Raw genomic sequence first — 11,529 nt, 5'->3', positions numbered from 1 at the left:
TGGCCACCATCACGGGTCGGGGGGACCTGCAGTTGTCCTTCCACGCTTGACCCAGTTAGAATTAGGGTCAAATTTAAGAAACTTGCCAGCCCGAGACGTGGTTAGAGTGAGAACCAGCCCCACCCCGGCGTGGGATGAAGCCCCCGAGTGGTCCCTGAGGACCCCTGCACCCTCCCATTCCAGTCACTGGTGCCCCCTGGACACCCTGGTTACCCAGACACCAGGGAGGGGCAGTATCAGCCTGTCCACACCCCAGAGGTCTGGGCTGGGGGCCGCCCTGCCTGCCCACCAGGTGGGTGTGTTTGGGACAGGAGTCAGCCTCTTCCAGGCTCGTGGGCTCCCAGAGGCAGGAGTGGACAGAGTTGGGAGTGTGTCCCCATTCCCATTTGAGTCCCACTGGTGGAGGGTCTCTGCCCGGTTGGGGTCGTGTGATGCAGGCAGGACCAGGAAGGTCCAAGCCCACAAGGCTGAAGCCCAGAAGGGCTCTGGGCTGTACTGCACCCTTGGTGCCTGGCTCAGGGTGGGGCCCCGATGGTTGGGACAGAGAGAGGAGGCTGAAAAATGGGACTGGGGCCTGGTGGCACATGCAGCAGTAGTTCTCAGTGTCCACCAGGGGGCAGCACACACAGGCACTCCCCCAGGACTCTACCCCGCACCTGGGGTGGGCTCCCCTGCCTCCCGCACCCTGAAAGCTGGGGGTGGGTGGGGGTCACAGCTCCGGATGTTCCTGCACACACTTGGGGGAGGGGCTTCTTGGGACCGTGGGTCTTGGCCACAGCTGGGGTCCAGGACACCAAGCTGGCCCGTGGGGTGCGGGCGGAGGACCTGAGGCACACGGTGGTCTGTGGGTCTCAGGCCCTCATAGTGCCGAGTGGCACTGAGGCTGCAGGGGACAAATGGGAACGGAGACGTTTGAGACGGGAGTGCCCAGCACACACTGCCAGGCCCGCACACATGGCAGGAAACCCGTCACGCAGGACAGGACAGGGGAGAAGATGCCTGGTGTCAGTGTAAGGCCACTTCTGACCTTGAGAGCTTTCTTGAAGGTTCCGGGGCCCCAGGGTGCCCATGCCAAGGACAGGGGGACGGCACTTCACAGGCTGGGGGAAGGGTGGGTGACCGTTGAGGTCAGGTGCTCTCGGGTGCTGGGCCTCTGGGAGTGGCCACTGGAGTCAGAGCTGAGGCTGCTGGGCAGCCGTGAGACGCAGGGGCCAACGAGGGTGTGGAGGAGCCCGAGGCCCTTTCCCTCCACAGGTGGGTGGGGCATGGGGCAGTAGGGCCAGCCTCAGCTTGGGGTCCCCCGTGGGCAGCTGGACAGGGCCGTGGGCTGGTGGGGGGCCACTACAGCCAGACGGTGTGCCCTGGGATGGGGGCTGGTAGAGCCTCAGGGCTGGGGCCCAGGCTGGGGGCATGGGCTCAGGGGGCGCTCCACCTGGACGCCTGGGCTGCTGGGGAGGTACGCCAGTGGGGCAGGTACCCCTGCCTTCCACTCCCTGGTGAGTAATTGGGAGTGGAGCCGCCAGGACCCCTCCAGCAGCTTCCGTATGCATTCCAGGTGCCTCCGAAAAGCCCCTGAGCTGCTGAGGCTGGAGGTCCCGCTGAGCCCACCGAGCGCACGCTATCTGCTGCCCATGTCTTCCAGGGGCTCCTCCCTCAAGCTGCAGGGAGGCCCTGGTGGTGACCGTCCAGTGTCCTAACAGTGGTTTCAGACCCCAGCAATCGGATCCCCCAGCGTGTCATTGGGCAGCGGCGGTCTCTGTGGGTACATCCCTTGCTGGGCACCCTAGCATGTCTGTGACAGGGACCGTGGGTGGCCGGCTGATGTGTGTCTAGTGTGTGAGCCCAGCATAGGCCATGTGTTCCTGAGGACCTGGGGCATGAGGTGTAAGGCAGAGTGTGCGGAGCCCTCGGGAGCTGGGGCAGCAAGTGCGTGCACGTGTGTGTTCACAGGCATGCATGTGTGTGCACCTGTTTGGCTTCCTGTGTGTGCGTGTTAGAGAGAACGCATGCATACATGTGTGTGAGTGTAAGCATGTGTTTCGACTCTGCCTGTGCAAGAACAGCTGGTTGTGGTCGTTGCCAGTGTGGGGTCCTACCGGCTCAGCACTGAGGGTCTGGGCCTGGACTGGGCCCTGGGCAGGGGCCAGAGGCAGGGTGGGGAGGCCTGAGTGGGGGTGGGCAGAGTGGGTGGGCCTGTGCGGTGTGGGGCAGGGCCTAGATCAGACTTTGGGTGGCCGCCCTGAGGAAGCTGGTGAGGGGGCCCAGGCCTCTGATGGCATCTTTCAGGGACGCTGGCAGCTCCGGGTGGGAAGGCGGCTTTGCACCTGCAGGGCTTCCTGGTGGACTTACGGGGCCGTGGGCTGGGCTTGCGCCTTGAGTGCCTGATGGCCCAGCGCCCTGGGTGGACTCTGGCCAGGTGGACAAGCAGCAGCTGTACTTCCAGTGGGTGTGGGGTTGGCTGTGGCTCCTGGGTGCCAGGGCCCAGCTGCCGGGAAAGTTGGGGGGAGGCAGGTGGCTGGGCTGATGGGGATCAGAGGACACTCACGGGGGGAAGGGGCAGGAAGAAGGGCTGTGCCCCGTCCCATGCATGCTGGGGGTGCGAGGCCCCCCTTCCACCTCCCAGTTTCTGGTGCAGCTCCTGCCCCCAGAGGAGCCCCCACACCCCGTTAGGCCCTGGCTCCCTGGGAAAGCTGTGGACCCTCGACAGGGGTGGGGGCTCCCGGGACATCAGGTGCCTCAGTGTCCTCTCTCCCTTGTGCCATCCCCAGATACCAGGGTCGTCCCCTGCGTGCCCGGCAGTGCTCTCTGGGCCAGCCCTATGACCCATTCACTCCTCTTCACTGCGTGTAACACATGGCGCTTGTTCACGCTAGGCCCTTCCTCAGTGCTTTACAGACCTCACGCTCACCCCCGACACAGTCCCTTTACTGTCCTCGTCCCCCATCTAAGGGCCAGGGATCCCTGCCCAGAGCCGCACATGCCAACGGAGCTGGCGAGCTGTGATGGTGTGAAACAGTGTCATCAAAGTAGCCAACAGCATCTTGGAGACCGAGGGTGACATGCTGGGCTCTGATGACGGGCCCAGGCTGCGTCCACTGGTGGGTGTGGCCCTCTCACAGGGCCTGCCGGTGTCCCTTTCTCCTGCCTTCTTCCCGGAAAAATCCTTGTCCTGAGGCTTAGCTGTTCTCCTAAGCTTTGGGGAGAAAATCTGTTTGCACTATTTCAAGCTATGGTGTAAATGGCTGATTTGCCAGAATAGCTACTTTTAAAGAGAAAACCTCTGTCCTAGCCTCAGCACTGTGGACACACAGGGACAGGTAGTCCCCTTGGGGGCCTCTCCTGTGCAGTAAAGGAGGCCTCCACCTGCCCCCACCACGACAGCCCAAAATGCTTCCAGACATTGCCAGGTGTCTCCAGGTGAGAGAGATCGGGACACGGGGCGGGGTGGGGAGTGGGGGTGGTCAGTGTGCCAGGGGAGGAGAGAAGCGGCTCCCTTTCAGGACAGCCTGAGGGAGGGTCTGTAAAAACGAGGAAGAAGGTGCTTCTGAGCCAGGACCTGGGGTTGCTGGGCACCCACCTGCCACTTCCTGGACTCCCCTCCGCTCACTGGTGTGGCTGCCCTGCAGGGTCCTCTCAGTGTGGCGCCAGGCAGCCCCATCAGGTGGGAGCTCTCTGTGAGGTCACCCGAGCTGCTCAAGGCGGGGGCGGCTTGGAGACCCCACGGGGCACCTGCGCCCACGCTCTGCTGTCAGCACCACGCTGCCCCCTGAGTGCCATGGGTGGGGCCCATCTTTGCTGGCAGCGAGGTCCAGGCCTGACCTGGGGATGGTTTGTAGGTCAGACGGTCCAGCCTTCCTGTCCCCCCTCCTGGCTTTGTGTGGTGACCTTGTCGTGGGAGAGGGGTGCGTGGGAGCAGGGACCCTGAGTGCCCACAGGCCCTGCCCCAGACTGGGCAGCTCTGTCCCAAGCCTACTGGACATCTGGCCAAGCAGGCAAGGCTCTCGAGCAAGCCTGGGCGGGTGGGCAGGCAGCCAGAGCCCAGATGCCGGCAGCCTGTGAGTGGGCATGGCGGCTGGCCACTCGCTGGCAGTGAGCCGGTCTCCACAGCACGGAGCTGCAGCTGCCCACGTCCTCCCAGAGTCTCCTGGCAGCCCCGAGCCGCACTGGCCCCAGGGGGCACCGGGCACACATTCTGCTGCTGGCTCCAAGCGACACCTGTCCGAGGGCAAAGTGACTGCTCAGTCAGTCAAGGAAGGCCGATGGGCGTGGCCGGGGTGTGAGCGTGTGCAGGGCTGGGAGGGTCTGCACGGCCCTCCCTGGGGAGCCCCCCTCTGGTGTGGAGGGAGGGGGCAGGCGGCCGGCAAACAAACCAGACAGCGGCAGACGGTGTTGCGGAGCCCGGGCTGAGGGGAGCGGCACCTCAGGGGGTTCCCACAGGCAGGGCCTCCCTGAGAGGATGCACTGGCCTCCCAGCACAACGGAGGGCACAGCATTCCGGGCGGAGGGAGCACTGTCCCCCCTTTGCCGAATCGGGCTCCTGGAGGTCTTCACACAGGTGCTGGTGGGGCCGAGGGCGGTGGGCAGCAGGTGGACAGGCTGGTATGGGAGCCGAGGGTGGACCCCACGGAGAGGAGTTGGCCAGAGGGAGTGTCCGAGCACCGTGGGGCGTGTCCAAGTGCCCTGCAAGCCCAGGTGGGCAGGGATCCTGGGCCCACCTGAGCATCCCGCGCCTGGGTGGGCCGGGGGCCTGTCTGTTCCTCCTGCCCTGTCTGCCACAGAACGGGGACAATCCTCAGAGTCCTCCTTTGCCAACAAGTGTGGGGAGGGGAGGGAGGGACCGGAAATGACAAAGCCCACAGGCTCCCAGACACGGCCCTTGCTCCCCAAAGATGGCTCTCGGAGTGAGGGGACACAGGACCTCAGGGTGGGGGACCCCTGTGAGGCCCAGACCCTGCAGACAGACCTCCTTCCCCTGGGGCATCGGGCCTGTGTCCGTCCCCCACGGCCGCACACCCTGGGAGGCAGGGTAGGACTGCTGACTCGGAGAGCACCGGGCAGCCCCGCGGCGCCATAGGCTGGCATGCCAGGAGCTGGACACTTGTGGGGAGCTCCGATTCTTGGGAAAAAAAAACTATAAATTAAATTTTATTGAGTTTGGTGTAAGATGTTTCTTAAAAAATCGATGCTTTCACATGTTAAGTCTCTTCCTCACTTCCTGCTCCCCTGGGAGCTGGGCAAACACGGCTCTGTCTCCTGATGGCAGGAAACTCCTGCGGGGGTGGGGGGGGCGGTTTCGGGGGGGGGGCGGCGGGGGGAGGCTGGAGCCCGCCGTCTGCATGGGCACTTCCTGGTGTCCCAGAAAGAGCAGGACAGCAGAGCTCTGGCCCAGGCCGAGTGATGGAGAGCCTTGTCCTTGCTCATTTCCCCAAATTAGTCTGTTTTCCGGGCTGGCGGGTGGAGTTTTCCCTCCGGGCCTCTGCTGGGATCATTTGTTTTCTGCTGAGGCCGGAGATGGGGTGATGGGGTGATGGGGTGATGGGGTGATGGGGTGATGGGGAAGGAACCCGCTCCCCTTTCCACTGGGCAGAGGGGGCAGTGTCACCGCCCCCCAGAACTCCAGCGTTCGCGAACGCCTGGACAGAAGCACCTTCTACAAGCCCAGTGAGCAGACCGGGGCCGTCCCAAAGGGCCCCGCACACAGGGCCTCGGAGCCCGTCCACCTCCACACCCACCAGGGGACTGGCCTCACCCCTCACCGGCATGAGTGACTCACCGCCCTGCCCAGCCCCACGTTAGGGGCAAAACTGTAGAGTCAGAAGCCCTAGGGTTGGCAGGAGACCAGGAGACACAGGTTTCCAGGGGGTGCAGAGCTGCTCCTGACCCGCGCAGCCTTGGGAAGGCTCATGCTGCAGGTCCCCGAGGGGTCTGGCTTCTGTCACCAGCGGCTGTAAGACATCTGCTGACCCCCCAGCGAAAGCCCCATTTGTGTGGGGCTCTGTGGGACACAGCAGTGAGAAGACAGGACACGTACAGGGGCAGGGGGCAGGCCGGCGAGGTGACCTCCCACCAGGGAGGGGCCGGATTCCTGAGACCTGGTGTTGGACAGGGTCCCCATCAGTGCCGTCAGCTCACCCACTAGTCCTTCATGTGCTCCTTGGTGTGGCCAGTGAAGGGGACAGAGGAGGAGGCTCCGGGGGCCTGGGGACAGTGCTCAGTGTGGAGTGCTGAAGGACAGCGCCCGGCCTGGTGGTGGCCGTGCCAGCTGCCCGCACATCCTGTGCGGCTGAATTTTTCCACTCTTCTCCGGCTCCTCACTGCTGTCTTGGCGAAGATGGCTTGAGCCTGAAAGCTTTTCCATCTATTTTTCAATAAGCGATGCTCCTGTCACTGGCATTGAACTCACCCCAGACGAGGGTGTTCGCGTCTTGCTTCGCCTGGGTCGCAGGGGGGCGTGTGCGATGCCTGACACCAAACTGAGAACGTAAGTGACCAGTGAGCCAGCTCATGGGAGGGACATCGTAACAGAGGAAGCGGATGTTCAAGCCTCGGCGTGGGGTGTGTGCCTTCTGGAACCTAGGAAGCGCCTTTGCAGACGAGAGCATAGAGGGTCCCTCGGGTTCCCTGCCAGCCCCGCTGTGGGTCCTCTTGCTAGAGGGGCCTCCCTGCCCCCTCACAAGCAGCCGCATCACCGTCCTTCACGGGCCCCTCCCTCTCACATCACAGGCCCGGAGGGGGGATTCTCCTGGAGGGGGCAGGAGCTCCTCCTTAACAGACGGCGGTAATGTCCCCTTCTGGAGTCGGCGCGTCGGAGTTGCAGTCACTGTGTCCAGTTTTCCTAAGGGTGAGGGTCACCAGAGGCCACCCCCGTGGGTCCAGCTTTGTCGGGGGAATGCAGGGGGCTCCTTCTTTCCTGTTGCCGTCTAGGTCCCACGCCTGCCCCAGGTGGGCCTGGCTGGAGCCTCCTTCCTGGGCCTGGGCTCGGCTGGGGAGCAGGCCGTGGTCGCTGACGAGGAGTGGGAGGTGGGGGCGGGCGTGCGGCCCTGGGACACGCCCGTGTGCAGATGGGTGTGCATGGCACGGGCGGCATTCGGTCCCAACGCTCTGGATGACTCACAGACCGGTGCCGTCCCTGCCTCCGCCATTCTGTGTTCTGCCGAGTGACGACGGAGCACAGTGCACACGCTGCTCTCTTTGGAGACCTGTGTGAGGAGCTGAGTGACCAGCTGCTGAACAAGCCTTTCTCCCTGGGTGGACCCCAGGGTGCTGGGCAGACGTGGGGGCCTGTCTGGGCACTGCTCGTGTTGAGTGCTCAGGCGCTGGGGGGTAAGTGCCCATGGCCTCGCAGCGGTAGGTTTCAGAGGAACCAGCCAGGACACCCCGAGCTCCCCAACTGGGCACGGCCACCTCTGCCCACTGCCCTCAAGGGACAGCCTGCTGGCTGTGTCCACAGCCTGCCTTCCTTCGTCCTGGCCTGTGGCAACCGCATCCCCACTGGCCTCAGGCCCTGGTGTCACCCTAGGCTGCCGCCTCCTTCCGGGTCCTGACCACAGGCCCCTGGAGGTCTGCAGACGAAGTGTGGGCTCCCAGGGGTCAGTCTCCCAGGCCCCGTCACTGATTACTGGGGCCCACTGCCCGCAAGGGTGCAGGGGGCTGGGGGTTCTCCCTGTCTCTTCTTCCAGGACCCCTCCTCTGGGCCCGGCTTGGGCCACCTCTTAGGGACTCCTCTCAGACGCTTCCCTGCACACCCAAGGGGCAGGGTGGGGGTACAGCCCAGGCCGGGTCCACCTAGAGGCCCATTGGAGAAGATCCGCGTGCGCCAGACCCTATAAACCAGAGCCTGGCAAGGTCTGCCCTTCTCCCCTCGCTTGGAGGTGACCAGTCCAGGGCTGCTTGGGCCACTCTGGCCCCTCAGGCGAGTGCTGGCCTGGTCCTGCTCACCTTAGACGTGACCGAGGGGCTCCTCAGGGCGCACATTGCCTGGTAGCCGGAAGGGGCCCACCCACACAGTGGCAGCGAAGCCTAGCTCGGCCAGTCCCGCCTTCTCTCGCTTCCCGCCCCTCCCCGCTCTCCCGCGGTTGGTGCAGCGTCGCAGGGGTTAACGGGGGGCGGGGCGAGGCGAGGCGGCGGGCGGGGCGAGGTGGCCGCCGCGTCCCTGCGCGAGACCCGGGACGGCAGGAGCGCGGAGCCGCCGTTGCCGCCTCGGCCATGCGGCTTTTGGGCCGAGGGCCTGGGCTTGGGCCCGCGCCGCCCCCCGCGCGTCGCCCTCGCTGATCCCGCGTCCCGGTCGCCGGGCGCCGCCGGCACCATGGTGCAGAAGTCGCGCAACGGCGGCGTGTACCCCGGCCCGAGCGGGGAGAAGAAACTCAAGGTGGGCTTCGTGGGGCTGGACCCCGGCGCGCCCGACTCCACCAGGGACGGCGCCCTGCTCATCGCCGGCTCTGAGGCCCCCAAGCGCGGCAGCATCCTTAGCAAGCCGCGCGCGGGCGGCGCGGGCGCCGGGAAGCCCCCGAAGCGCAACGCCTTCTACCGCAAGCTGCAGAATTTCCTCTACAACGTGCTGGAGCGGCCGCGCGGGTGGGCCTTCATCTACCACGCCTACGTGTAAGTGTCCGCGCCCTGCGCCCCGCGCCCGACCCCGTGCGCCCCGGCCAGCGGGTACCCCGCGTCCCCTGGGCAGAGGGAAGGGCGAAGATTGGAGAGATCAGGCAGGAAGGAGTTCCGGGGTGCGAGCTTCAGGTCGGGCGGGGGACGGGCGTCCCCCGCCCTCTCCCAGGCTCCCCGCCCCCCACCGCGGCCTGGCCGGGTTGCATCAGCCCCCATCCCCCAGGATGGGGTGAGCAGAGCCCCAGGCGTCGCTCCTCAGCTCGAGGGGCTCCTCCCCAGGCCACTGCACCGAACAAAGGGCCAGTGGGGAGGGAGGGCGGCGCTGCCTGTCCTGCCTCTGCCTCTGGACTCCTGGGGGTCCCCCTGGGCTGGAATTCCCCACGAAGAAGCGAATGATGGGGGAAGGGCTGGCCTATCCTGCCCAGTCCCCAAAGCCGTTCACTTCATCGGGGCAGGCTCCTGCCTCCCAGAAATGAGGAGGGGTCCTCCCATTGCTGCCCACCCACAGCCCGGGGCCGAGGACAGCTGACTCCTGTGCTCTGGTGCCCACCCGGACCAGCCCCACCTGCGTCCCTGACTCCCTTCTCCACCCCCCACCACGCAGTCCTGACCCCCCCCCCCCTGCGGCTGCTGGCTGCAGAGCAGGCGTGTGCCTGCTGACCGCTCCTCCTTCGGGCTCCGGACCCTCCTGAGCAGCGTGGGCGCCCAGGGGGAGGGGCTCAGCTGCCTGGCCTGGCGCCCAGCGCCCTAGAGGCTGCAAGTCTCCCCAGGCCTGGGGTTCCGGGAACTTCCGGCTCCCTGCGCAGGGTCCGTGGCCGCGGCTGGTGGGGTGTGCACCGGGCCTTCTGAGGGGCATTGGTGCAAGTCTGCATGTGAGGCTGTGCGGTCCGCCTGGCCTCTGAACCGGCAGGCACCCTCTCCCATCCCACTGGACCGGGCCAGCTCGGCCATTTTGTGTGAAGGCATTTTGGGACAGGAGTGAGGGGGCAGATTCTGGGGAACTGACCCCACTGACCCGGTGCCCACCTGGGATGAGAGGGGCGTGTCTCTGGGAGTGTGATTGGGGTGTGTGTTCAACAGACCCTCTGTGGGACAGGCGCAGCAACCCTGGGAGGGAAATGTTGGGCTGCTTTCAGAGAGGCTGTTGTGGGGGGACCCTGTCCCTGGGGGCACCCTGAGCACCATCCCCAGGCACGGCAGGTGGATGGCCAACCTGGGAGTCCCAGGGGCAGGGGCTCCCCTGGCATGGTGAGCGTTGGCCCCCACTGGCCCCCCATGGTGGCTCTGGCTCAGGTGCTACCAGGCAGGCCTTGCTCAGGTGACCTGCTCCTCCTGGGAAGAGCACTGTGTCCCCTCACCAGTGACCCTCCCACCCCACCTCCCTCTCCACCTGCCTGGGGCTGAGGGGGCTCCCTGTGGGACTGGCTCTGGTCACGCAGGTCCTGGCCCGAGGTGACCTCTCGTATATATCAGCCCACCCTTAGCCCAGCAGCTGGGCACAAGTGGCCCCTCTGTGAGGCCCTGTACCTGGCCCTGAGTGGTCGCTCCCTGCTGGGGCCTGAAGGACCAATCTTCAGTGCCAGCTGCCTCCTAAAAGCTGCAGTGTTCACACCAGAAGCAGGTGTGTGGGGGTCCTGGGTCCCGCTCTGTGCTCGCCTGAGGCAGGGGTCTGTGTCCTGTGTTTCTTCTTCCAGCGACCCTGAGTCAGGCCGGCTGCGTGCGCGTGGGCTTTGGGGGCACTGGTCCCCTCTTTTGAGGCATCCCGGCCCCCCCTGGACCCCTCTGCCAGGCACCAGCTTCCCTGAACTGCCCTTGCTCCCAGCTCACAGGCAGGGGCAGGGGCAAACTCAGGGAGGGCAGCCCAGGGGCCGGCAGGAGGGGACTGCTGTCACTGTTGGGTGAGGCACTGAAGTCCAGGGACAGACCTGCTTCAGGCCTCAGTGTCCCGGTCAGTGAAGTGGGCCCAGCAGGGACTGGGGGAGAAGCACCCTCAGGGCCGGCTCCGCGTGGGCTGTCCCCACGGTGACATGCCTGTCCTGCCGGTGTTGTTCATGGCCCATCCGTCACCCAACCCGGGCCGTGGAGCTCCCCACTGTCCCCGTGCCCAGCCTGGCTCCAGAGGCCTCTGCCCCTGGGGTGTGGCTGCCCGGGTGCCCTGCTCCCTTGCCCAGCTCTGGCTGATGGAGCGACTCCTGCTCTGGTTGGTGGATTCATTAATTAAATGAAGGTCAAGCTCCTCCTCCTGGCCTGGCGCTGTTGGGCCCGGGGAAGCCAGGGGCGGGAGGGAGGGACCAGCCCCACGGTGGCAGTGCTGGCTGCGAACCAGTCCTGGGGTCTGGGGCGGCTCCAAGCCCTCCTGGACCACCTTTCTTTTGCCCTTTGCAGAAAAGCCCAGTTTCCGAAAGGTGAAAGGATCCCAGTGGGCCCCTGGGGGCAGCTGCTATCAGCTGTGGGAGGGAGGCAGCTGCCCTGGGGCCTCCAGGCTGGGTGGGCCTCAGGCCAGATTCCCCCCCACCCCCACCCCCACAGACGGGGTTTTCTCCGCAGATGAGCCCTGGGCCAGGACCCATGGCCGCCTCTCCCTCAGCCTTCTGGAGGCAGCAGCCTCTGGACTCAGGCCTCAGGAGCGCCTGAGACCCCGAGATGTGGGCGCGCCCCACAGAAACCACTGGGAGCCCCCTCCCAGCCCCGAGGCCCCTGGAGACTCCTTCCCCTGCTTGTGCTGGAGACTCCTTCCCCTGGGGTACTGGATGGGGGGTGGGCCCTGGGTGCAGTGATGCCCCCCCCCCCCCCGAGGCCTGGGAACCACCCCTCAGTCCCAACGGGCCCTTCCCCCGGCGGGGGGCAGGGAGGAGTGTGGCGGATCTGGGGCAGCCCTGTACCCACCCCTCGACTCACTGCCGGTCTCCGGGCCTGAGGGTCTGT

At 65.9% G+C, this 11,529-nt stretch overlaps 1 protein-coding gene across 7 annotated transcripts in view; it reads left to right on the top strand.

Annotated features, from left to right (window-relative positions):
- Nucleotides 1-8,186: 8,186 nt before the first annotated feature.
- The window catches only part of KCNQ2 (potassium voltage-gated channel subfamily Q member 2), a 41,742-nt gene continuing 38,399 nt past the window's right edge, over nucleotides 8,187-11,529 (top strand). For 5 of the 7 annotated variants that reach the window (XM_037060075.1, XM_037060073.1, XM_037060072.1 and 2 more), the window contains exon 1: nucleotides 8,306-8,601. In XM_037060075.1, the coding sequence (XP_036915970.1) occupies nucleotides 8,306-8,601 (296 nt within the window). Of the gene's footprint in view, nucleotides 8,602-11,529 lie in introns of all 7 variants that reach the window. The other 2 variants (XM_037060078.1, XM_037060079.1) reach the window with 1 other exon arrangement.

Source organism: Sturnira hondurensis, unplaced genomic scaffold (assembly GCF_014824575.4).
Source record: "Sturnira hondurensis isolate 20B ecotype Veracruz unplaced genomic scaffold, ASM1482457v3 Scaffold0011378, whole genome shotgun sequence".
Taxonomy (NCBI): Eukaryota; Metazoa; Chordata; class Mammalia; order Chiroptera; family Phyllostomidae; genus Sturnira; species Sturnira hondurensis.
This window is presented reverse-complemented; position numbering and strand designations above follow the sequence as displayed.